The 26,701-nt window shown below is 46.5% G+C and overlaps 2 protein-coding genes and 2 long non-coding RNA genes across 11 annotated transcripts in view; 2 read left to right on the plus strand and 2 right to left on the minus strand.

Moving 5' to 3' along the window:
* On the plus strand, nt 1-23,392 carry LOC308570844 (uncharacterized protein). The gene is made up of 13 exons (XM_081165848.1): nt 1-736; nt 14,090-14,371; nt 14,666-14,723; nt 15,357-15,652; nt 15,755-15,888; nt 16,350-16,414; nt 17,013-17,236; nt 17,619-17,872; nt 19,254-19,379; nt 19,534-19,675; nt 19,792-19,827; nt 21,506-21,575; nt 22,651-23,392. The coding sequence occupies exons 1-13, from the start codon at nt 280-282 to the stop codon at nt 22,928-22,930; spliced, it is 2,424 nt and encodes an 807-aa protein (XP_081021974.1). The 5' UTR covers nt 1-279; the 3' UTR covers nt 22,931-23,392.
* Nucleotides 1-26,701, plus strand: part of LOC308570834 (uncharacterized protein) — a gene marked incomplete at its 5' end in the record, with an annotated part of 75,013 nt that overhangs the window by 25,046 nt on the left and 23,266 nt on the right. The gene's annotated exons all lie outside the window — the stretch shown is intronic.
* LOC308570919 lies at nt 19,084-26,551 on the minus strand. 3 transcript variants are annotated; one of them, XR_014001221.1, is made up of 6 exons: nt 26,444-26,551; nt 25,805-26,079; nt 23,729-23,922; nt 23,399-23,429; nt 21,465-21,643; nt 19,084-19,374 (listed from the first exon to the last, which is right to left on the minus strand). It is a non-coding gene; the product is annotated as an uncharacterized lncRNA (long non-coding RNA). The 3 variants fall into 3 exon arrangements; XR_014001222.1 differs by having other exon boundaries at nt 21,438-21,643; XR_014001220.1 differs by lacking the exon at nt 21,465-21,643.
* On the minus strand, nt 19,832-21,430 carry LOC308570932. The gene is made up of 2 exons (XR_014001241.1): nt 20,936-21,430; nt 19,832-20,276 (listed from the first exon to the last, which is right to left on the minus strand). It is a non-coding gene; the product is annotated as an uncharacterized lncRNA (long non-coding RNA).

The following is a 26,701-nucleotide window of genomic DNA, read 5'->3' on the forward strand; positions in this document are numbered from 1 at the left end:
ACTGAGCCCCTTCTCACGCTCACGCCTTCACGGCGTTCGTCGCTGCCCTCACACCGCCACCACTTCCACGCCCCCGCTTACCCGTGACAGTCTAGGAGGAAGGAGCTTTTGAGAGACTTTCACTGCTAGTGAGAAGAGGGGGAGAGGAAGCTGCAAGAAGGGCGAGGCGGGACGAAGAAGAGCCACGACCACTTTCACTCCCCGGGGCTCCGGGAGCCGCTTCCTTCCTTTGTTCGGGCTGCTGAGCAAACGAGCGAGCGAGGCTGGGGTGGCTGCAGAATGATCGGGTGGTTGCTGGCCTGGTTGCTGGCCTGGTTGCTGGCCGGGTTGCTGGCCGGGTTGCTGCGGCAGCTTCTGAAGGCACTCCTTCTGAAGGCACTGAAAGGCACTGGTAAAAGGCCATTAAGGCGGCTGCAGATCTCGGCCGCCCCGCTCTTCTACGGACCCCAGCAGCCTTGGGAGGGCTTCTTAATCCCCCGCAGCCTGCGCTGGATCCTGTCGTGTTTGTGGGAGGAGGATCTGCAGAAGTTCAAGCGCAAACTCCGCGAGTTCCCCGTCCTGGAGGGCGGCGTCCGCATCCCCGAGGAGGCGCTGGAGGAGGACGATGCCTCGCGCCTCGCAGACCTGCTGCTCAGCTGCTATGGCGAGGAGGAGGCCGTCGAGGTGGCGGCCAACGCCCTGCGGGCCATCCGCTGCGAGGACGAGGGGGACAGGCTCCTCTTAATCACCAGGCCAAGTAAGGATTTCTGGAGGGGGGAACCTGGGTGGATCCTTGCTGCCCCACCCTGAACTGCAGTCAGGCACAAGGGGAACGATAGCAAATTGTTGTTGTTGTTTAGTCGTTTAGTCGTGTCCAACTCTTCGTGACCCCCTGGACCAGAGCACGCCAGGCACCTCTGTCCTCCACTGCCTCCCGCAGTTTGGTCAAACTCATGCTGGTAGCTTCGAGAACACTGTCCAACCATCTCATCCTCTGTTGTCCCCTTCTCCTTGTGCCCTCCATCTTTCCCAACATCAGGGTCTTTTCTAGGGACTCTTCTCTTCTCATGAGGTGGCCAAAGTATTGAAGCCTCAGCTTCAGGATCTGTCCTTCCAGTGAGCACTCAGGGCTGATTTCCTTCAGAATGGAGAGGTTTGATCTTCTGGCAGTCCATGGGACTCTCAAGAGTCTCCTCCAGCACCATAATTCAAAAGCATCAATTCTTCGGCGATCAGCCTTCTTTATGGTCCAGCTCTCACTTCCATACATCACTACTGGGAAAACCATGGCTTTAACTATACGGACCTTTGTTGGCAAGGTGACGTCTCTACTTCTCAAGATGCTGTCTAGGCCTGTCATTGCCCTTCTCCCAAGAAGCAGACGTCTTTTAATTTCGTGGCTGCTCCAGTATCCTTGCCAAGAAAACTCCATGGACAAAGACAACAGGCAAACAATTTACTTTTACTGAAATTGATGTTAATTTTCCCTTTGGTCATACAGTCATCATACTGCTTAGGATTCCTCAAATGACCTTTTACTCTCTGCCTACTTTTTCTGTCCCTTAAGAACAAATGTGTTGAGGGGTGTGTTTGTGTGTGCATATGGATTGTGTGTGTGCCAAACTGAGTCTTTGACCCAGGTTAAAGAAAGCCTATTTTCACCCCTGACTGCAATCAGAGAGAAGGGAAATAACAAATACCTATTTGAAATACTTTTAAGTGCAATGGTTACTTTATACACAGAGCATTGGAGTGAGAACAACAATTTGCTACATTTCAACACTCTCATTGCTATCTCTTAAGAAACTGAAAATCCTTTCAGTGCCCTTGTGATGTAGAGAACACCAAAGAAATTGTCCTTTGGGAATTGGAATTGGGGTTGAGGTGATCCTTTGCAGACGGGTGTCTTCTTTCCACCCCACCCGCATGCTTGAGCCCTGCACATACAATACTTCAAATCAGGCCTGTGAGCCCAGGAAGCTTGCAGGTTTTCCCAACTTTGTTTTGACTGTCTGATCAGTTGTTCTTTCTAGATCAGTACTGCTGACATTGATTAGCAGCAATTCTCCAATGTTTCCAGCAGGAGTCTTTCCCTGCCCTCCCTAGGGACACCAGGGATTGAACCTGGAACTTTTTGCATGCAGAGCTGGCCCGCACACAGGGTGGCAGAAGTCAAAGAGGCAGTATCCTGTGTGGGAATGTTCTGGGGTGCAGGAGAGGATATATTGACTAATTATATCCTTATCCAACTTGTGCTAACAAGTTCCCAAAATATCAGCAGAGTTTATATACATTCCCCTTTAAGCACGCAAGGGTAACGTGTGCACAGGTTCGCTAGAACCTCTATAATAATTACTCTGGTAACTTCCCCTTTGTTCCCTCTTAAAATACAAGACACGACACAGTCTTTATAAAAGTATAAAAGAGTTTACTCACGTTCTGTTCACAACATGATCCCAGAAGGCAGACAGGCTTAAAAGTTACATATACTTAGAATCTATCTTGTTGCAAGATAGGCCTTATCTCCTCTCTTGGCTGAGGGCCAAGAGGGCATCTTTACATGCTTCCTCATCGAAGGAAAATGGCAGAGAGAGAGAGAGATGGCTGCCTGCCCTGTGCTTTTGTCATTACCTGCACAGGTGAGGCCACACCCACCTCTGGTCACATGTGGAGGAAGTCCGTCCCCAGGGACATCCCTCCCCATGTACACTCTAGGAATGTTGTCATTGACTGCTCCTGTGTTTACATCCCACATACCCCTTCTCAGGCAATACAACATACACAAAACATAAACAACTTTATTCAACCACCCAGAGTCCCAGCTTGACACGTAGATTCTGGAAACTCTCTATTGGTAGGGGTTTCGTCAGGATGTCAGCAGTCATCTCTTGGGTGCTGCAGTAGGATAGCTCCACAAGTCCATCCTGGATCATCTGGCGTATGTAGTGGTATTTAACCCCAATGTGTTTTGTTCTGGCCAGGAACTTCTCACTCTGTGTCAGCTTAGACAACTTTGATTGTCCTCTAGCAAGCTGACAGGCCCTTTTCTCACCAATCCAAAGTCCTTTATGAGTTGATCAATCCAGGCGATCTCTCTGCAGGCTTCTGTTGCTGCAATGTATTCTGATTCTGTGGAAGATAATGCTACACAGCTCTGTTTATAACTGCCCCATGCAACAGGTCCATCCCCAAACATGAAAACATGACCACTTGTTGATTTATAATCAGCATTATCCCCAGCCCAATCAGCATCTGTATACCCAACCAACTTAGGGTCTTTGACGGCTGGTAACCTTAATTTACAATTCATGGTACCCTTCAAATATTGCACCACCCTCTTTACACCTGCCCAATCATGCTCAGTGGGAGAATTCACTTTTCTGCGAAGAATCCCCACAGCATTAGCTAAGTCAGGTCTACATGTGGTAACTAAATACAAAAGTTTACCAATCGCCGACCTGTAGTCATTGTTGTCTGGCAACTGCTTCGAACCCTGCTGATTCTTCAGGAAGTCAGTAGCCATCGGTGTAGCAACTGGATGTGCATCTTGCATCTGCATGTGCTCAATTAGCTCATGGATCTTCTGTCTTTGGCTGAGAAGAAATGAGCCGTCCTCTTCTCTTTCCACCTGGATCCCGAGGTAATACTGGACATCTCCTAGCTCCTTGACCTCCACGTCCTTGCTAAGGTGTTTTACTATCTGTGTATAGTCTTTCTCACTTGCTGTGGCAATAATCAGGTCATCAACAAATGCTAGGATATATGAGAATTGTCCATTATTTGACTTACTGTACAAGCACTTGTCAGCGTCGCCTTGCTTGTACCCAAGTTGCGTCAGCATTTTATGCAACTTCTGGTTCCAGGCTCTGGCAGCCTGTTTGAGTCCCTAAAGTCCTTTCTGCAGCTTGCACACTAGATGTGCTTCATGTGGTTTTACAAAACCTTTGGGCTGCTTCATGTAAATTTCCTCTGAAATCTGCCCATGTAGAAAAGTGGTAGCAATGTCAATGTGTTTCACCCTCATTTTCTTGGAGGCTGCAATGCTTAAAAGCATTCTTATGCTGCTGTACCTCACAGTTGGTGCGAAAACTTCATCATAGTCTTCACCAAAACGCTGTGAAAATCCCTGTGCCACAAGTCTAGCTTTGTAGCGCTGCACTTCTCCTTCTGACCCCTTCTTAACCTTGAAAACCCATTTACTGCCAATGGCCTTCTTACTGGGAGGCAGGTCAGTGAGTGTCCAGGTCTTGTTCTGATGCAGTGCATCCATCTCCTCCTGCGCAGCCTTCCTCCAGAGACTGGCTTCTGCAGCTGGCATCTCCTGTATCTCTTCCCAAGTGGAAGGTTCCTGTGGAAACGCCGACCCTGCAAGATAGGACAACCGTACTGGTGGGACACCTCTGTTGGTTATGGATGAGCGTCTGACCTCTGGTTCTGCGACCGCATCAGCTTCCTCATCCTCCTCCAACGCAGGCATGTCCCCATCTGAGTCCTTATCTTCGTCTCTGGTGCCGCCAGGGTTCTGGTCCTCTGTGTCTTCTGGTGCGTTGCCTGTAGGGGGCGCTGTAACACTCGAAGGCAGATAATTACTTTGTGGGGTCCCAAAAGGGAAATATACAAACTCTTGAGTCCTTTCTGACTCATCGGAAGAATCCACAACAGTGTTCTTAGTGTCTACTTTTCCATATTCATCAAAATAAACCGCATGGTATGCATTCGTCTTACCAGTTTGTAAGTCCATAATTCTGTATCCTTTGCCTCCAGAAGCATATCCCACAAGGATACCTGCTTTTGCCCTGGAGTCAAGCTTGTGTCTGTGTTCCTTGGGCACGTGGAAGTAACACGGACTTCCAAACACACGTATGTGCGACAGATTGGGAGCTTTCCCATGCCAAAGTTCAAATGGTGTGCGCTCTGCACCTTTAGTTGGCAGTCTATTCTGCAAATAGACCGACGTGTACACTCCTTCGGCCCACAGCTTGTGTGGCAAACGTGCATCCTTTAGCATGCACCTTGTCATGTCCATAATGGACCTAAACTTTCTCTCAGCTATGGCATTCTGCTGTGGTGTGTAAGGAATTGTGGTTACGTGTGCAATTCCTTCTCTGGCCAGGAGAGCCTGCATTTCATTTGAGCAGTACTCACCTCCATTGTCGCTCATTAACACAGCTGGAGCTCTCTGGAATTTGTTCTTGACCATGGCAATGTATTCCTGGAGCTTCTCCACTGTCTCACTCTTCTCTTTGAGGAAATATACAACACAAAATCTTGAAAAGTCATCCAGAAATATTAAAATATATCTATTCTTTCCCAGTGAGGGAACATTCATGGGTCCACATATGTCAGTGTGCACTATGTCAAGCACTTTGTTGCTTCTTTGTTCTGCACAACGTGGAAATGAAGGTTTTACAGCCTTCTCAGTAATACAGCTTATGCACTTTGTTGGAGCTTTGTTGCTCTGCTTTACCTGCAAACCTCTTACAAGATTTCTTTTCTGTAGATCCAGAATGAGGCTGGGGTCTCTGTGTCCTAGCCTTCTGTGCCATAAGTCCAGACCTGCTTCATCCTTCTGGCTGGAATGTGCCACTTTTGCAGACTGGTTCTCTGAAAGATCAAGCTCATATACACCATTTATTAGCTTTGCTTGAGCAAACACTTTGCCATTTCTAGTCACTTTACATTCTCCATTTCCAAATGTGACCTGGAAACCTTTCTTGTCCAAAGTGGACACGCTGATTAGATTGCAACTCAGCTCTGGAACGTACAAAACTCTAGAGATTGTGTTCTCAATGCATTCATTGTTTATATTGCATTTCAGGCTCATGGAACCTGCACCTTTTGCTTTAACAATGTTGCCATCTGCAATCTCAATTTCAGATCCTTCTTCATCATTTATCTCATTGATCTCATTAAAATAGTCCTTTTTATATGAAAAATGCAAACTGGCACCTGAATCTAAAATCCATTTATTACGTTTATGTGAGGGTTTGATTAGCTGCTTGTGCGTGAAAACGTGCTCCCTCAGAGTTTGTGCGCCCCCACAAACCTCCGTGTGTGACAGAGCTCCTCAGACATGTCTGCTCTAGTCACTAGTAGAGTCCGACAGTGGCTGTCTGCGGAAGCGTTTCCAGCAAAGAAGTTCCTTAACGGAAACGCGTCTCCTGGACTCACGGCGTGACAGTTTCCTGCGAGGTATGGGTCTCCCTATGGGAGACTCCGATACCTCCCCACTGTTCTCGCTGGAAGCCTCCCTGAGCCCTCCCTCCTGCTCGCATTCCCTCAGAGACTCACTCCTCCCCCTGCTGGTCCCTGCTTCAGCAGTTGAGTCTCTTTCATCCTGCCTGAGTCCCTCCACCACCTGATGCTCTGATGGCAGTTCCCTGACATCCACCTCCCCTCCAGGGCCCCCCTCACCCCCTCCCAATTCCTCCCCCCTGGGAGGTGAAGGGCTAAAACCCCGAAACGAATCTTCCTCATCTTCTGACGTCTCGAACAATTCTCTCCATCGATCGTCGTCCTGGCCAGCTGAATCCTCCTCCTCTTCAGAATCTGGGAACCCCTCCAACTCCTCTTCCTCGTCGGTGGTGGCAAAGTATTCCCTTCGGAACCTCGCTACAGGCTGAGGTTTACGTGGGAACCTCTGATGAAAAGTCTCTATTAAAACCTCGTCATTGACATCCTCTGCCCTAACCCAGGTGTTTTCCGACTCCGGTTCCCCTTCCCACATTACCAAATACTCTACTTGATCTCCCTTCCACCTGGAATCGAGGATCTCCGCTACATGGTAGCTGTGTTCCTTCTCCTCCATTGCTGGTCCCCTAGTGACCCTCCCCTCACTGTCTCCTCTATACGGTGACAGCAACGACCTGTGAAAAACTGGGTGCAGCTTCATGTGGTTCGGTAACCGGAGCCTGAAAGCCACTGGATTGACCTGCTGTATGACTTCAAACGGACCCAGCTTTTTGGGTCTTAATTTCTTACAACCTCCTTTGAATGGCAACCCTTGGGTTGACAGCCACACCTGGTCCCCCACCCTGATGCTTTCACCTTCCCTTCTGTTTTTGTCTGCTTGCCTCTTATATTCCTCCTTAGCCCTGTTTAAGTTGAGTTGGAGCTGGCGATGGATCGCTTCCATTTCTTCCACGAACTGTTCTGCAGCTGGAACGCTCCAGTTCTCCCCCTCCCCCCCTGGGAAGGCTCTGGGATGGCACCCGTGATTAGCCAAAAAGGGGCTCATCCCCGTGGAAACGTTCTCTGCATTGTTGTAGGCAAATTCTGCCAACGCCAGCTTCTCCACCCAATCATTCTCTCTGTCATTAACATAACACCTCAAATATTGTTGGAGAACCCCATTTGCTCTTTCCGCCTGCCCGTTGGTTTCAGGATGACGGGCCGTCGAGAAATTAACCTCTACATGCAGTAAGCTCATGAGCTTCCTCCAGAACCTGGAAGTAAATTGTTTCCCTCGGTCTGAAACCACCCTCAAGGGGGCGCCATGCAACCTAAACACATTCTCTACAAACAATTTGGCGGTTTCTTCTGCTGTAACCGCATGTGAGCAGGCTATGAAGTGGGCCATTTTAGTTAACAGGTCTACTACAACCATGATGGCTGTTTTCCCTCTAGACCTTGGCAGATCAGTCATGAAATCTATTGCCACTGCTTCCCACGGTCTCTCAGGTGTGGGCAGTGGTTCTAATAAACCAGCCGGCGCCTGCCTCTCCCCCTTGGCTCTTTGGCATTGTTCACACCCTCTCACATACTCCCGCACATCTTCCCTGACCTTGGGCCACCAAAATTCCCTGGTAACCAGCCACATGGTTTTGTGTTGCCCAAAGTGCCCTGCTGTGGGGCTATCGTGCAGCTGCTTGAGTACTTTCTCCCTCAATTCCCCTTCAGGTATATATAACGCTCCCTTATAATACAATGCCCCATTTCTCTCCTCAAAACCACCGGGTTTGTCTTCCTCCCCTCTGAGATCCCTGAGTTTCCCCTGGGCGTATGCATCCTGCACCGTACCCTCTACCAATTCCCTTTGCCCCACCAAAGTCGCCCCACACACCCAGCGGTCCTCTGGAATGATATGGGTTTCTTCGGGTGCTCCCTCCCCCTCCAAATATTCAGGTTTGCGTGAGAGAGCGTCCGCCCTAACATTCTCTGGGCCTGGCACATAACAAATCTCAAAGTTAAATTTGGAGAACTCTTGGGCCCATCTCAACTGCCTTTGGTTGAGCACTCGCGCCGTTCTCCAGTACTCTAGATTTTTATGGTCCGTGCACACTTGCACTTTATGTTGTGCACCAACTAGCAGATGCCTCCATCTCCGGAACGCCTCATGAATAGCAAGCAGTTCTCGGTCGTACACCGTGTAGTTCCTCTCGGATTTGTTCAGCTTCCGCGAGAAGAAGGCACACGGACGCCACTCCGACTCCTCCTTCCCCGGCTGCAGAAGAAGCACCGCCCCTATGGCTCTGTCAGATGCGTCTGTTTCAACCCTTAGCTTCTTTCGTAAATCCACATGCAGAAGTTGTTCTTCAGAGGCGAAGGCCCTTTTCAGTTCCTCAAACGCTCGCTCCGCCTCCGCCGTCCATACAAACTTCTTCTTACTGCTGAGACAGTCAGTGATGGGCGCCGTCAGATGGGCGAAGTTGCGGATGAACTTACGATAAAAGTTTCCAAACCCTAGGAACCTCTGCACATCCTTCTTGGTTTTGGGTGTTTTCCATTCCAGCACTGCCTGTACCTTGCCGGGATCCATGGCCAATCCCTTGTCTGACAGGCGGTACCCCAGGAATTCCACCTCCTTGGTATGGAACCGACACTTCTCCAGTTTGACCCACAGCCTGTTGGCTTGCAGTCTGCTCAACACTTCTCTGACGTCTCTCACATGTTGCTCCTCATTCTCAGAATACACCAACACATCATCTAGAAAGGCAACGCAATTCTTGTAGAGCAAAGGACCCAGCACGTGGTTCATAAAAGATTGAAAACACGCGGAGCCTGCTTGTAATCCAAATGGCATAACGAGGTATTCAAACGCCCCCAAAGGGGTAAACATGGTGGTTTTCCATTCATCCCCTTTCCTTATGCGTATCAGGTTGTACGCCCCCCTTAGATCCAGCTTTGTGAAAATCTTTCCCTTCCTCACCATGGTCAAAATATCATCAATTCTGGGCATAGGGAACGCCACCGGTTCAGTCACTGCATTCAGCCGCCTAAAATCACATACAAGTCTCGGCTTGTCCGCATTTTTTTTGTCCACAAAGAACACTGGGCTCCCCCCTGCTGCTTTGGACTCTCTGATGAAGCCTCTCTTCAGGTTCTTGTCAATGAACCCTCGCAACTCCTGCATTTCCCTGTCTGACATGGCATACAACTTGCCCACGGGAAGCTGTGCTCCAGGGAGTAAATTGATCTGACAATCAAAGGGTCTATGAGGTGGTAGTTGGTCAGCTTCCTTCTCGCTGAACACGTCGCTGAGATCTGCATACTGTGGTGGTACCTTCACCTTCCCCATTACTTCAGTCCCTGCTAGGGTGGCTTGGGCCCCTACTGAACCCTTCTCCCCTTTGCAGTGTTCTAGGCAATGTGCTGAACCAAAGGACACCACTCTTTGATGCCAGCCAACCAGCGGATCATGTAGAGCTAGCCAGCTCATTCCCAAAATAATGGGAGCGCCTCCCAGGGTGGCCACATTAAACGCTATCAGTTCTGTGTGCCTTGCCACCCTCATTATCATTGGGACAGTCTGCAAGCGGACTCCTCCTCCCAACAACTCCCTGCCATCAATCGTGGTCACCTGCAGGGGGTTGCTTAAAGGGATGGTCTGTATCTGGTGTTCAGCAGCAAACTCCTTGCTCATAAAATTGCAGGAGCTGCCTGAGTCCAATAGCGCCTTTATTTTTAGGGGGTGCCCATTCTGCAGCTCTAGCGACACTTCAATCACTAGAGCAGGTCGAGGAGCTTCTGGCACGGGCACTTTCACTGCTCTTTGGCCTGGCTGCAGTGCCCCAATTGTGGCAACCAGGCGTTGGCTTTTACCTGCTCCGCTCCCCCTTCTTCTCCCCCCTCAACAGCTCCCACCATCCCTTGCCATTCCTTCCTCTGGGGGCAGACTCTGGCAAAGTGGCCTGGCTGTTGGCAGAGATAGCATTTCCGGGGGCCCTTTCCCTCCTTCTTAGCTCCCTCGCTGGTTTTTGAAAATGCGCGCGCGCGCGCTGTTCCGATTTCCATCGGCTCTGCCGGCGGGAAAGCTGGCTCAGGAATGTCTGGAATGCGGAACTCCTTCCAACGTTCCCCTCTCCCTTCCCGCCTCTCCAAGGCTCTTGCCTCCTGCCGCGCTCCTATGGTCAGCGCAGATTTGGTCAGCTGATCCATAGACTCCGCCCTGGGGCTCCGTGCCAGCTCGTCTTTCACCCCCGAAGAAAGACCTTCTTCAAATAGCATTTGAACGGGTGCCGCCGATAAATCCCAACTCAGTCTGTGAATCAGCATGGTAAACTCAGTCCAATATTCACGGACAGATCGACTCCCCTGCTTACAAGCCATTAGCTGTCTGCGCACCACCCCTTCCTCAATATCGCTGGAAAACATGATATCCATTGCACGAAAGAACTTCATTGTGTCCTTTAGTATGTCATTGTGCGTTGCCATTAGGGGTCGAACCCAGTCTCTAGCCCCTTTCTCAAGATGCCCAATTACAAAAGCAACTCGCGATTCCTCATCAGGGAACTCATCGAACTGCACATTAAGGGCATATTGCATCTCTGTCCTAAAAGCATGGTAGTCCTTGGGGTCCCCCCCAAATTTCTGCACCAATCCTGGTACCTTTCTGGGGAATTGAGTGGCTCTCCCCTTCTTGTCTGCATCCTGAGCCCTTCTCTCCTCCAGCCTCGCCGTCTGCAGGGCCAGTTGAACCTCCAACGCTCGGTATCTATCTTCCAAGCTTGGACCAGCTCCAGCCCCTGCTCCTCCGGTTCCGGTTGGTTCGCTCATGATGCCTTCTCTTGCACAGGCAGCGTACAAAGACTGTCGGACTGCTGTGAGGGTTTGATTAGCTGCTTGTGCGTGAAAACGTGCTCCCTCAGAGTTTGTGCGCCCCCACAAACCTCCGTGTGTGACGGAGCTCCTCAGACATGTCTGCTCTAGTCACTAGTAGAGTCCGACAGTGGCTGTCTGCGGAAGCGTTTCCAGCAAAGAAGTTCCTTAACGGAAACGCGTCTCCTGGACTCACGGCGTGACAGTTTCCTGCGAGGTATGGGTCTCCCTATGGGAGACTCCGATACCTCCCCACTGTTCTCGCTGGAAGCCTCCCTGAGCCCTCCCTCCTGCTCGCATTCCCTCAGAGACTCACTCCTCCCCCTGCTGGTCCCTGCTTCAGCAGTTGAGTCTCTTTCATCCTGCCTGAGTCCCTCCACCACCTGATGCTCTGATGGCAGTTCCCTGACAGTTTATTTTCACGATTCTGGACAGCTAAATTCCTTTCTTGCAGTAACCATGTGCATTCACATTTCCCCTTCTTTTCCCCTTTTGGCTGAAAGGGGTGGGGTTTCCTGGCTTTAGGAGCTCTGCAGTTCTTTGCAATGTGTCCTTCTTTGTTACAATTGAAGCAAATCGCTTTCTTAGGCATCTCTTTGGACTTTGTACATTGCCTAGATGCATAACTGCTGTCCTTGCTTCTAGCATTCCTCACTGGAGATTCAGCTCTATCTCTGCATTCTTCTTTTAAATAACCAATCAAGTCTTTAAAAGTCAGACCTTGTCTATGAGCCATCAAACTTACAAATGCGCCAAAGCGTGGTCCAAGTGATGATAACAAAAATGCTATCTTTGTATCCTCATCAAAAGCTTTGGGAGTCAGATCAATTCTTTGAATAATCTCAGTAAACTTGTTGATGTGCTCTGTGAATTCCTCTTTTGAATTCATCCTCAATCTGGTTAATTTACACACCAAGTTTCTGAAGCTGTTTATGCTAGATTCTCCATACACGCGCTCAATATCTCTTAAGATTTGAGATGCATCATCTGTACTATTTATTAATGATAGCTGCTCATCACGAAGTCCACTCAAAATTATGTGTCTAGCTTCGCTGTTCATGTGTTTCCAAGCATTTATCTTGCTATAGCTTCCTCTGACGATCCCGTAGGTTGAGGGTTTAAAGCTTCCAAAATATGTTTATAATCTAAACATGCTATCAAGCGCTGCTTCCAGTGCATGAAATTGTACTCATTCAGCACAGGCATTCCTAGCCTTGCATCACTATCAAAAGCTGCTCTAGCCATCTTAAAATCCAAAATTTGAAAATTCTTCAAAATTTCAAAATTTCTCAAAATTTTAAAATCAAAATCTCAAAAATCTCAAAATGCAAAACAATTCTTCACTGCCTTGGGTCACTGTGAACTCTGAGGGAAGGGGGGTTGCTTAATCCCCACTGCACAATGGAACAATGGACCATGTGCTTACCAGGAAGTTAACTCAGAAAAATACTACTCAACTCAAAATCACAATCCAATGCAATCCTTCAAAAATACGCAGAAATATGCAATACTGGGCCCATAACCCTTTGTGGGAATGTTCTGGGGTGCAGGAGAGGATATATTGACTAATTATATCCTTATCCAACTTGTGCTAACAAGTTCCCAAAATATCAGCAGAGTTTATATACATTCCCCTTTAAGCACGCAAGGGTAACGTGTGCACAGGTTCGCTAGAACCTCTATAATAATTACTCTGGTAACTTCCCCTTTGTTCCCTCTTAAAATACAAGACACGACACAGTCTTTATAAAAGTATAAAAGAGTTTACTCACGTTCTGTTCACAACATGATCCCAGAAGGCAGACAGGCTTAAAAGTTACATATACTTAGAATCTATCTTGTTGCAAGATAGGCCTTATCTCCTCTCTTGGCTGAGGGCCAAGAGGGCATCTTTACATGCTTCCTCATCGAAGGAAAATGGCAGAGAGAGAGAGAGATGGCTGCCTGCCCTGTGCTTTTGTCATTACCTGCACAGGTGAGGCCACACCCACCTCTGGTCACATGTGGAGGAAGTCCGTCCCCAGGAAGTTTACCTGCTTGCTGGACAGACATCCCTCCCCATGTACACTCTAGGAATGTTGTCATTGACTGCTCCTGTGTTTACATCCCACATCCTGCCTGCTCCACCACTTTCTCCCCCACCACTGGAATGCAACACCCTGCCTAGTTTTGGCAAGAGGGTGGTGGTCAAGGCCTTGAAGAACACCCCTGCCCTTCTCACCAAGTTAAGTGGTTCCAGAGTGGAGAAGACAAATGGAACTGTATTGTGGAATTCACCCCTCTTGCCAAGTTTCAGTGAGAAAGGGGCATTGTGGTGGTGGGGAAAGTGGTGGAGCAGGTGGCACTCAGTGGCGCAGAGGAGGGGAGGCAGAAAGTGGCACATTTCTGTTTAGCCTCAGTTGACAAAGTGGGACGAGCTATCCCTGAAAACTGAGACAAGCCCTATCATTGAGCAATGGCCCTTTTCCAGTTAGGCCAGCCTGAAGTGCTGCATGCTGAACTTCTGCCAAACAACTGGTTCTAGAAAGGGGAAGGAGAATAAGATTTTGGAACGCAGAAATCAAGCAAATAATCAAGCCATCAATTCTAGCCCGTGGGGGGCCACCTTATCTAAATTATATACAATTGTGCTTTGGTTCATGAATGGAATCCATTCTGGAAGTCTGTTTGACTTCCGAAAACATTCAAAAACCAGGGTGTGGCTTCTGATTGGCTGCAGGGGCTTCTGGAAGCCATGGAAGCCACATTGGATGTTCAGGTTCCAAACAACATTCGCAAACTGGAACACTCACTTCTGGGTTTGCAGCGTTCAGGAGCCAAAACATTTGAGTCACAAGGCATTTGATAACCAAGGTACGACTGTAATTCTGAATTTGAATGATTGGTATTAATAATTGTAATATAAGTTGGTATTATTATAATGAGACTATTATCGGATTGTAATTGAAAACTAGAAAAATTGTTATCAAAAAGAAGAAGAAAGAAGAGAAGGGGAAGGGGAAGGGGAAGGGGATTGCCACACCTTATGCTAGCAAATGTAAATGTGTTGGGTTTTTCTGTTCAATACTGCTAGTAACAGAAAGTGCACAGCGCCCACATGTCCATCTGCTGAAAACACTGGCAAAGTTGAAGGAGTCAGACTGGAAGAAGTTCAAGTCCAAGCTCCAGAAATTTCCCATCAAGGAGGGATTTGTCAAAATCCAGAAGGAGTTACTTGAGTGTGCAAATACTTGGGACTTGAGTGAGTTGCTGCTGATCTACTATGGTGAGGATTACGCCTTGGAGGTGACGGCTGAGGTGCTGAGAGCCATTGGCTGTGAATCCCAGGCAGACAGGCTCCTCACCAGCTGGCAAGGTAAGTAATTTGATAGAGGGAACACTGGTCGTGTCTGATAATATCATTATACAAGTAGGACTAAATGAAAGAGAGGTTTCTTTTCCTGGGTCAAGGATAAAAACTTTATAGTAATTTGTGTCTTGGCATCTTATTAGGGTAGAAAAACATTGCAAAAATGGCTAGTGTTATTTGTTTTCTCCAGGTCATTCGTTAAGGAAATAAACACTTTATCAGCAATAAATGTATTAGCACCAATTAAATATATAAAAAGAGAAATGACCACTTTGGACCTTTCCCTTCCCTTGCTCGCAGATGACAGTGCCATGCCCCCTGGTGTGGACAGAATGCAGAGGGATGTAGGAAAGAAAAGGTAAGTCCATTGAAATTTTGCTTGCAACTTACAGTGGAAGGGCAATGACTGGTTGTTGTGTGTATCAGAAGGCAGAATTAGACCTTTGCTTGGAGGGAGCTGCATCCAGGAACCAGGATGAGCAAATGTGTGCTAAAGGGGATGGATAGTGCTAAGAGATTCAGTGAGAAGTAATAGCTTCCTAGTAAAGGAAGGTTGCTAGGTGATGTTAGTGCACTAGTAAAGAGGCACAGCAAACAGTTGAGTAGCCCGCTTAAACCTGATGGATAGGGGAAAGGGAGAGTCATCCCTGAAGAAAGGTTTGTGTGCGAGGCCAGAGGGAAACCTGCCAGCCAGTTCTTTAACTAAGGTCTGGCAACAAGGGCACTTGCCCTGAATATTGCCTAGAGAAGGGGGCTCAGTGGACCACAAAGACTGTGTGTGCTTGGTGAAATGGTGGCAAATTGTTAGGCATGTTTTTCAGGTAGAAATGAAAGCTAGATCCCAGCTTGCTCAGGGAGCCAGTGAGGGCAGCAGAACAGGGGTGGGGAAGCTCAGGCCCAGTCTGGATCCTAACTAGGTTCTAATTATTCCAACTTGTCCTCCTGCTCCCAATTCCTAAAATAAATAAATAAATAAATGTTTCTGCCACAGGACATTGGGAAGTGGCCTAGTCTCTGGTGATGAGATGATCTGCAAGGGAAGAAGAAAATTAATTGGAATTCTCAAAGAGGACCTAGAATTCATTTTACATGTATTACACTCTCGCTTCATTATCACACGGAAAGAATATGTGGACTTCCTGGAAACAGAGGAAGACTGCAAGCAGAAAAGTAAAAAATTGCTGAGCACTATCCAGAAAAGAGGGGAGCAAGCTTGCTGCTGGTTCCTGGAGTGTGTAGAAATGACATTTCCAGGTTCTATTCAGAGTCTGTTATTTGAAGTACACGGTGAGATAGAGTTGTTCCAAAACTTCAAGGACAACACAGTTACCAGCTTACTGCTTCCTTCTTGCATGTCATATTAAGCAGAGAAATAACTTTCTTTTATAGGTTCAGTCCAGGTTTCTGGACACTCAGTGCTACGGTCAAAACCCCCTCTATTTGCAGAGGAAGGAAAAAGCACCAAGGTGGAGAATCCAGCAGGTTGTGCGGAAAGCAGCATGTGTAGCTGGTGCCCCAGTGTGGTAAGAGGCTGGACCGCCACTAATTTGCATTGCCCACCCACATTGGTACTTCTAAAGCAAAGGTTATGCATCCGAATTTCACTATGGAAAGGAAATTGTCCCTCTTTAGGTATTTATGTACACCAATTAGTGATCTTGCTATTCGCTACTAGTGGCTGTTATGTGGGCAGCATAGCTGCTTCTAGGCAGGTGACTCCTGATGCTCATAAGTCATTGTGCTTCTGCAGAATTGCAAGCAGAACTGCAGTGGCTTCTCCTGTGGTTGTAGAGACAGATGTGGAACACACACACACACGGCTGCTTAGTTAGCCTAATGAGAACATCAGCTCTTTGTGAATTTGTGGGTTTGGCTTCAAGCAGTGCTCCTTGGTGTGGCTGCAGGAGTGTTGGACAAGAATGTTCTGTTTTCAGGTGGGATAATGGGTCTGGCAGCCATATGAATGATTACTGTGTTGTTATAGGAACTTCCAGAAAAAATCAGACCAGAGGTGTTTTGGGACTCAGAAAAGGGCCATGAAAAGTACAGGTGAGTGGTGTTTTTAAACTTTCTCCCTTAAGGGAATGGTTTCTACAGTGAGTTGCCATTTGGGATTCAGAGACCATGGAACACATTTGGTTGATCTCATAGTCATCATACATGGTGGTGTTTCCTAAAATTACCCTAGAGACACACACATTGCAGTGAAAGATCTGTCATGATGGGTAAGTTCTATCTGAAATCTTCAATGAGGAGCTCCTAGGTTTCCCGGAACACAGTGGGGAAAATATTACTTTGGAACATTGTTGTTGCACATATCCAGTTGTTTATAATCCTCCACTTTGAAGATATGGGTAGCATCATAGACTATAACCATAGAATTGTAGAGTTGGAAGGGACCATGGGAGTTATCATGTCCATCTAGTTTTTTGCTCACAGGGCAGCCTCACAGCAAACCTGCTTCTCCATGGCATAATGCTGAGTGTGTAGAATGATGCTTGCCCAGGAGGTTTCCTTCCCTAAAAGTTTCAACTTCTAATTCAGCATATGAAGCATCTCTTGCAAAAATATAAATTAGAACGGTAGAAATTCTCTTCATCCATGTTCAACCTACTTCCCCTTTTGTCTTTCCCTTTGTGGAATTCAGAGTGCGCTCGACAGAGGCTGGCTCCTTCTGTTGCGGAGATACTGATCTCATATGTGAGGTGAGAGAAGCTGCAACCATAACATACCACTTTGATTCGTGGCCAGAGCTCCTGGAAAAACAGAACACTGAAGAGTGGCATGTTGCTGGCCCTCTGCTCAATATTCAAGTGGATCCAGGGGAGGCTGTGGCAGCCGTTCACTTCCCTCATTTTCTGTGTCTTGAAGGTATGCTAGGAAACAAAGGCTTCCAATAGTACGACCAAAATAGGTAGAATCCTTAGCAAGAATAATGGATCAGGAATGCTGTGGGGCCATCAGTGTTGGTTCTATGGATCAATAGTGCTCACTTACCTGTCTTTTGTACTTTGTTTCAATTTTGCAATTTTAACTCTGCTATTTATTTCCTGTGGTTTTTATATTTTCTTTGTGAGCTGCCTTGAGAGGACATTGCCTGTAAGGAAACAAAAAAAAAACCTAACTGATGATGATATTGCAATGATGACAACAACACAATAAATACTTGCATTAACAGGGAGTGTGAAACGATGAGTTCACCCTTTCCCACTTGTAACAGGTTTGTTTATTATTCCTTTGTGCTCCTTTTCAGGTGAAGACAGTTCCCAAGTCCATATCGCACACTTTGTTGAAGAAGGGATGGTACTGGAGAGGCCAGACAGAGTGGGAGCATATCATGTTGTGTTGGAAAATCCCACCTTCTCTCCCCGTGGAGTGGTTTACAAAAAGTCATGGTTTAAGCGAAAGATTAAGGTCCACACTGTGGCACTGCTCTACCAAATGCTTCGACTCAAGGCACCAACATTTCATCTATACCTCCTACCCAATGATTCTTCTCTAATAAAGGTAGCTGGGGATGTCCAATTCTTGTATTCCAGATTGCCTGGATTATTTTCTTGACCAGTAGCTAAGCAAAATATTGCATCAGGAATTCTCATGGAATGTGAAATGTACCTCCCTTTGTTGGGCTGGATCAAATTTACCATACTTTTAGCCAACGTCAACATGACAGTAGAGAGGAAATGAGCAGCTGTCCTCCAGTGAGCTACTTTGCTTCCCACCAACCGTGATGTTTTAAAGGGACTCCTACAATATAAAAAAATGTCCTTTTCATATCTTGGGCTGCCCTCCTTCCCGCCTGGCTTGGTAGTGATGAGCTTTCTCAAACAGCTCTTGAGCAAAACTATCCCTCCTGTTTTGAGCTGTTGGCACATGGGAGATAAAGCTGTATTGGCTTCTCGGTTTTAGCTGCTTCTTAAAATGTTTTGTTTGCATTTTGGAGTATGATGCCTTCTTTGGGTTCCTGCATTGAGAAGAGTGACCCAGGATTGCTGGTCCCTTTCTGCTGCTTCATGGTTCAGACTGGCCAGTCCAGGAGCTTTGACCTGAGTCCCCCATATGAGCATGAAATCTTCTCTCCATATTTTAGTTTCTCGTGCCAAATGGTTTATTTTTCTTGATATTGTTGTTGGACAACCTGTAGCCCTTCAGATGCTGTTGGGCTACCACATCCACTAGCCCGGAGGCATGCAGGTTGTGGCCACTAGGAGTTCAACAAAACTGGGAGGACTGAAGATTCCCCACACCTGCTGTATTGTTAAGTATAATTGTTTAATTGCACATTTAAATGGAAAATAACTCTGTATGTGTAGTACTAAAAGCGTGATGTGGTATGGAAACTTCTACCGAGCTGCAGAGTGCCTAACAGTTAATGATTAGTGAGAATGTATCTCTACCACCGTCACGAGGTGTTTAACTTAGATCACGAGGTATTCCGTTACAGGTCTCCATTTTGGTTGTGTGAATTAGCTCTTTGTCTGAAGTACCAAAGAGAAAGGATGTATGATTTTCTCTCTAGAATGCAGCCTCAGGCTAGTGGAGGCTGGAATGGGAGAGGTAAAGCTTTGATTTAAGCTCTGAATGAAGATGTTTATATTTCTAAGATATTTTTACCTGTGCTGGGATCAGCACATGATGTTATTATGCAACTATAATGTAACATTATTGTTGAATGTTTATTTTAGATCAAGTTCTGATAGTAAAGATTTTGAAACATATTTTTGGAGAGGGCAATTTTTATTTCGTCCTATCACTTCCAAATGCACAATATTAATAGCCTCAATATTTATGTGCTGTGAGAATGCCAAAGGAGAGGTAGAGATCCAGCTTTTAGCAGTTTGGTGCCCTCTTTTTATGTCTCAAAAGTAACATTGTTTGCCCTTCACAGGCGGTTGATGAACATGAAGTAAATTGTCCTTCACACAGAATAGAGAAACCCCCTTGGACCCTGAAACCCCTGACGATTGGCTCTCGCTTCTTTGTGGAGACGAATGATGTCACTGTCTGTCCTGAGGTGAGAAACAAAGAAGAAAGGTTTTGCCGGGGGAGAACCCAGAATGGGAGAAACTATACCAGGATCTTTCTCTACCCTTTAATTTGACTCCCTTAGAACTGGGTGGTATACTAAGCCCTATTCACATCTACAGAGGTTTCATTCTTCCCCACAGGAACTGGAGTTTCAATACCTGGATGCAGAGAAGCTGCAGCAGTACCTAGAACTGTCTGCTGAGCAAATACAAGACAAGTTCAGCTTCTGTCTGATAGAGAAGCACACAAATAAGCTTGTTTGGAAGGCTCATGTGAAACAAGGTGAGGGTTTTTTTTCAGTGGAGGACCACAAGTCTGATTGTGGCTTGGGAGGCAGGATGAAAAAGGACCACTAGTCATATTCCCTGTCTGACTGTCTCTTTCCTGTTCTCTTTCAGAGGAGTTAAATTCAGATGAGATGAATTCAACACAAGGTCAGCAGGTTTTAATGATTTATTTCCTTTTGCTTAACCTGTATCCCTCTCTTCCTCCCAATGGGAGCACAAAAGTGGCTGGTGATATGGTACTATCTACATGGTACAGCAACGAAACATTCTGAAATAGAGATGAGTTAACTTGGCTTTATGGACTTTTTTTGGTGTCACGTGAAGATAACGATAAGAATAAACAGCTTCCAACAAATTAAAACATCAAACACAGTAAAACATCACACATTAAAAACTTCCCTATACATTATCAGATCTCTGGAGATCATGACAGATTAGGGGTCATCATGTGGGGTGGTCACCCACAGTAGGCTTCTAGTAGTGTACCATACATTTAAAGTCCGCTTTGTATCACCTCAAGAGTCATAGGGAATCCTATGAACTCGATCATTAAGGATCTCCTTGCAACTCCCAGCACCCATAAGAACAGGATTTTTCTGACTACAGTGGTGCCTCGCAAGACGAAATTAATTCGTTCCGCAAGTTTTTTCTTTTTGCGAGTTTTTCGTCTTGCGAAGCACGGTTTCCCATAGGAATGCATTGAAAATCAATCAATGCGTTCCTATGGAGACCGTCCAGGGACAGAGGGGAAGCGCCACGCGCCTTCCCCTCTGTCCCCGGACCTGTTTTAAAGCAAGGGGTGGCGGGGAGAAGATTGCTTCTCCCCGTTGCCTGCCCCGCAATCTCCGGGGACAGAGGAGAAGGCGCGCGCGCCTTCCCCTCTGTCCCCGGACCTGTTTAAAGCAAGGGAAGGGGGAGCGGGGAGAATCGCTTCTCCCCGTTGCCGCCCCTTGGTTCAAAAGGGGTTCAGGGAGAGAGGGGAAGGCGCGCGCGCCTTCCCCTCTGTCCCCGGAGATTGCGGGGCTGGCAACGGGGAGAAGCTCTCCTCTCCCTGCCGCCCCTTGCTTCAAAAGAGGTCCGGGGACAGTGGGGAAGACGCGCTGCGCTTCCCCGCTATCCCCGGAGCTTGCGGGGCAAGCTTCGTTTTGCGAAGCAAGCCCATAGGGAAATGCGTCTTGCGAAGCGGCTAAGAAAACGAAAAACTCCTTCGTCTAGCAAGTTTTTCGTCTTCCGAGGCGTTCGTCTTGCGGGGTACCACTGTAGACTGCTCACTGCAATGCCTGCCAAGCTTCCTCTGCAAATTCTTCACATTGAAAGAGCTTCTGCATTCCTGACTTTCTTCCCCAGCCATTGTTTACTTGCTGGTTTTCAGCTCCCTTCTGGGATTATAGGTGCCAATTTGGGCCCCAGGTTATGGGTGCCCAATGGCACCCGCGACGTAACATGACATTGTGACATCACATCACATAACATTAACATAAACTGGAAGACCTGGTAGGGCCTCAGGCGTGATCTCAGAGGCCTCACGGGGCCTTGGAGATCATGTACAAGGCCTAGTGAGACCTTTGACAAGACTGCCAGTTTGTACCAGAAGTCATGTTGGAGTCCACGCTGTGGGTGCAGAGCACCCACAAATTTTTGTGGGGGGGCTTGACCCCCAGGGCTCCCTATAGTTGGTGCCTATGCTTGGGATCATGACTGGGGAAGAGTGAAGAGCTATTTAGATGATATTTGGAAGTCCTGGGTTCATCTCTCACCATGATCATTCATCTTCTCAAAGGTACCTGCTTGCATTGTACGTATCCTCACTCTCTCTTCTTTCCAGCCTCTCGTGGTGGCACACTCACCAATGCACCACCCAGAAGAACTGACTCAGGGCATGGAGTGGAAAGCAGGTAGGGCCTGATCCTTTCTCTCACACTCCATTTCCAGTACTACCATTAGAATAATGAGGCAGTTGTGTCTGGAAAGTAGCAGATATTGGGCGGGGGTGGGGAGGTACGTTACAGTTTCTTTAAGACTTATTTACATTTGCCTTAATGAAGTTACAATATCTTTAAATAATAGTTACAGAGAGTCACCTAAGGCGGGCTGAAAAAGCTTAGTGCAAATTACTCTTAGTTCCATCTTCTCAGTCAATTTCATCTTGATGCACTGTAGACTTCAGCTGGTTTGCTTTGAGCCAGTGTTTGATCTCTCTCATGAGAGCCACCAGAGCCCATGTGAGATTCTCCCAGAGCCCCGTAAGCAAGGTGGAGAGCTTAAAAACTTCTTTGTGCAGGATCTTCCTGGTACAGAAGCGCTTTTTTGCTTTCTGCATTGTGTTTAACTGATGAAAATAGGGATGCCCTATTTAATCATCATCATCATCATATCCTGCCCATCTGACTGGGTTTCCCCAGCCACTCTGGGTGGCTTCCAGCATATATAAAAACATAATAAAACATGAAACATTAAGAAACTTCCCTATACAAGACTAGCCTTCAGATGTCTTCTAAAGGTTGGTTAGTAACTTATCTCCTTGATTTTGGGGGGGGGGGTGTCACATACATATAAGCGAAATCTGTGTAAGTTGGGAGTTAACTGTACATTCTCACACAGACACAGATGTGCATGGTGCCTCTCTTCCGCACTCCCTTGCACTCCCTGCAGTAGTGTGGAGAGGGGTAGACATGTTGCCTTGTACTCTGCATGGAAGTTCCACCCATGCCAGCGCTGTTGCTTTGCAATCTTCAAAGAATAGGCAGGAGAGTTGCTCTTTAAGGTGTTTTGCTGCTCAGCAATCGAAGATGGCTCTCCAAGCTTTAGAACCCCCTCCAGCTACAGTTCTTCCCGCTCCCTCTGTGCTGATCTAAGTTTTGGAAGTTATAGCAGCACCTCCAAATAATCAGGAGTCCTTCCTGGGTCCCTTTGCTGAACTTCTTTTGTTTTATGCCTGCTTTTCCCTGCCTCTGGGCGGCAACAATGCAGAGCGACGGTGAGGAGCATCAGAGACTCCCTGATATCTACTCTGGAGAACTTGGGTGAGGACGAACTCAAGAAATTCAAGCTCAAGCTCCATGAGTTCCCTGTCAGTGAGGGCCACGACAACATTCCTCTGGGGCGGCTGAAGAAGGCAGATGCCATGGACCTGAGTCAACTCCTCCTGAGTTTCTACATGGAGGATTATGCCGTGCAGGTGACAGCTGATGTCCTCAGAGCTATCAACTGCAGGGATGAGGCAAAGAAGTTCCTCAGCCTCACTGGGTGAGAAAGGAGGAGTCCCAGCTTGTGGAATTCGTTGTGAGGTATGGCAAATGGATTGTCACCTACCCCAGCCCCACACCACCCTGTGAGTGGAGGGAGATTAGGAATGTCACTTGATACTAAACCAAGCAAAAAATGCCTCTGGTTTTTTAAAGATTGAACTCCTAAATATCTTTTTAAGCTCTTCATGTATCATAATCCAGAATTGTTTCACCACTTTGCACCCCCACCACATATAATACATCGTCCCCACCTCTGTTTTGCATCTCCAACAGAGATTTGATTGTTTTTTATACATTTTTTATAGTTTCACTGGGGTGAGGTACCAGCAGTAAAACATCTTCATTATATTTTCCTTAATCAAATAGCACACTGTAAAATTTATATCGGTTTTCCATAATCTTTCCCATCTGTCTAAATGAATTGTCTGGCCCAGCTCTTGTGACCATTTTATCATTGGTTCTTTTATTACCTCATCTTTCACTTCCCATTCAAGGAGCAAGCTGTATACAGTGGTGCCTCGCAAGACGAAAAGAATCCGTTCTGTGATTCTCTTCGTCTAGCGGATTTTTCGTCTTGCGAAGCAAGCCCATTGACGGATTAGCGGATTAGTGCTATTAGCGGCTTTTAGCGGCTTATCTGCTGATCGGATCAGCTGATAAGTGGCTTAGCGGCTTAGAAAAAGGGGGGGAAGGGAAAAAGCAAGCCCATAGGAAATTCGTTTTGCGAAGCACCTCCAAAACGGAAAACTCTTTCGTCTAGCGAGTTTTCCGTCTTGCGAGGCATTCGTCTTGCGGGGCACCACTGTAATTTCGATATTTTCCTCTTTGGTTGCGGAAGTTCACTTTGTAATTTTGATGTTTAGACTTTAGGAAATGGAAATCGAATATTCAGCCACTTATTATTGAGGGGAAGTGCGTGGAACAGGTCTCTGTGTTTCGATTTCTGGGAATGGAGTTGAGAGACGACCTAACCTGGGGAGAGAACAGCAAAGACCTGGTGAAGAGAGCACAGCAGAGGTTATATTTTCTGAGAATCCTCCGGAAAAACAATCTCTCAAAGGACCTGTTGATGGCATTTTACCATTGCACTGTGGAGAGCGTACTAACTTATGGTCTGTGTGTGTGGTTTGGGAGCTGCACAGCCAGGGAAAAAAACAATGCTATCCAGGGTTGTAAAGACTGCAGAGAGAATTATTGGGTGCACTCTTCCCACCTTAGATCAAATCTATGCTGCCAGGTGCCATAAGAAAGCAGCAGAGATAGCACAGGATAGTACGCACCCCAGAAATGATCTCTTTCAGCTTCTGCCTTCTGGAAAAAGGTATAGGGTTATAAAGGCCAGGACTAGCCGCCTGAGAAACAGTTTCTACACTAATGCAATTCTGGTTCTAAACGCAGCATAAGGGGTCTCTGTAGTATAGTGTATTTTAAAATGGGGTTTTAGAGTTTTTAGGGGTTTTTGAATGTTTTATGTAGTTTTTTATGTAGTTTTATGTTGTTTTTTATGTAGTTTTTTATGTAGTTTTGTGGTAGTTTTATGTAGTTTTATGTAGTTTTTCAATTTCATTGTTCTGCAAGGGACAATGACAATAAAGATATCGTTATTGTTATCATTTTTTGTTCAAATCCTATTTTTTTTATCTTGGTTGAAGATAAGCAATACCTGGTTATATTGTAGCCAGCTGTTACAACAGTTCTTAACCTCTCCATAGGGTCTTATTTTTATCTCACCGTGCTCTTTTATTAGTAACTGTTGATATGTTGGCCAGCCCTTTTCCATATTTACTCTTTTCACTGCCAGTACTTCTAGTGGGGATAACCACCATGGTATTTTAGGTTCTAACAACCATCGGTAATTTGCCCACACTTTATATAGAGACTTCCTGACTATGTGGTTCAGGACTTCCCTGTTTACTGCCCCTTTATCATAAATTAAATAGACATGCCATCCAAAGTGGTTGTTCCATCCTTCCAAGTCTAGAATCTCTGTTTTGTCTAGCACAACCCAGTCTTTTATCCATCCTAAGCATGCAGCCTGGTAGTAAATTCTCCAATCCGGAAGTCCAAATCCACCCCTCTCTCTGGTGTCTGTTAACAGTTTATATTTTATACGTGGTTTTTTTCCTTGCCATAAAAATCGGGAGGAGAGGAGTTGAACTTTAGTTTTATGCCTACCAATCCAGATAATAAAGTTTGCTGATGCATGAGAGTTTCAGGCATGTTACTGTAAACAAGATTAAACATTATAATCAGTATAATGCACTGAAGGGCGGTGATCTCTTCCTTGTTGAAGAGGTGGAGAGCAAAGTGGAGAAAGGTTTGGCATGAATTCATACATACATGACCTTTGGGCTTGTGGGTTCCTGCAGAAAATCAGCTGGTCGCTTATGCAGCTTGGCATTTGCATGAAACTGCAGAAAGAGTTTCTCAAGTGATTTATCCTATGGTTTCTTTTCTTTTTAATTTTTATTGGAATTTTATTTACAACCTAACATAAACCTCCCACTTCCCAATACAGAAATCCACCCTCATTAAACGTGAACATAACATACAATGAGCATAACATACAACAATACAAACAACCAAATAAAATACTTCCTTTATCCTGTATCTGGCCTCTTTATTTACTTCTTATAAGCTGTTTGTTTATGACTAATTATTAAGATTTTTCTAATTGTAACGTAAATATCCACAAATTGCTAAAAACTGGAAAAAAGAAACTGCCAACAAAAAAGGACTGGCAAGACAAACTGTTAGAGTATATTGAACTGGCTAGATTAACAGAGGCAATTAGAGATCACACTAGACAAGAGTTTCAAAAAGCATGGGGGGAAATGCAGAGAATACTTCACAAAACAGTGCCCTAAAATACATACCTGGACTTGTTTCGATTAATGTCCGCAGGAGACTTTGTGAATTTATCCTATGGTTTCATGGAGCCAGTTCCTGGGGTGAGGAGCTCCCTCACTGGAGGTCTTCAGGCAGAGTCTTGACAGCCACCTGCTGAACATGCTGTGGGGCTGGATTTTGTGCCTCAGGCCACATGGCCTACAAAACTCCCTCCAGCTCTATAGGATGCTGAGGATACTCCTCCTCCCCTCCTCACATCATTTCAGGGAGGATGTAGAGGTCTTGAATTCTTGTCTGAAACCTGCCAGGGGACAGGATGTGGGTGCAGAAATGGAATATTAATCGCTGGAATAACTGAGCCAATTACTTATTGTAACACAGAAGGTGCAGCCGCGTGGCTGTTGAATCTGCTTAGAGAGAATATTTTACCTGTTGCAATCACATGCTTGTATGTTAAAAAATAATAATAATACTTGTTGCGTCACAAAACTTACCGGGGGACTCGGTTAAGGAGTTCCTCCAGCCCTTTGTGGGTCGGGAATTAGTAATAACATTCCCCAAAGGAGAAAGAAACCTCGCACTGGAGAGCACAACAAAAGCGCTAGAAGCTGCCGACACGCATCTCAAGCCCACCCCCAAGAAGAATCCTGGGAACCATGGTTTACCTCTCAGACGCGTCCCAGCACCCTAACAAAATACAGTATTGCTTTTTTTTTGGGGGGGTGCTTTAAATTCGCGAAGGACGAGTAGTTTCTTCTCGCACACTCGGCGTTTTCCTGTCCCACCGTCCGGCCGCTCATCCCTGCTTCAGATCCTGCGCAAAGAGAGCGCGCGAGCGAATTCTCTTCCCTTCGGAGAATTGCGCTTCGGTGTCTTTTCTCTGGGCCAAGTTCTTCCAGCGCAGGGCTGGGCAGCAGGTGAGC

This window comes from Podarcis bocagei, assembly GCF_964188305.1.
Source record: "Podarcis bocagei genome assembly, chromosome: 13".
NCBI classification, from domain to species: domain Eukaryota; kingdom Metazoa; phylum Chordata; class Lepidosauria; order Squamata; family Lacertidae; genus Podarcis; species Podarcis bocagei.

What these genes read in the sequence shown, in the direction of transcription:
- LOC308570844 (XM_081165848.1), top strand. Translation starts at nt 280, where the DNA reads ATGATCGGGTGGTTGCTGGCCTGGTTGCTGGCCTGGTTGCTGGCCGGG. An exon ending in TCTGTTATTTGAAGTACACG is followed by an intron (nt 15,653 to 15,754) that starts GTGAGATAGAGT and finishes TTTCTTTTATAG; the next exon opens with GTTCAGTCCAGGTTTCTGGA. An exon ending in ATGATTCTTCTCTAATAAAG is followed by an intron (nt 17,873 to 19,253) that starts GTAGCTGGGGAT and finishes TGCCCTTCACAG; the next exon opens with GCGGTTGATGAACATGAAGT.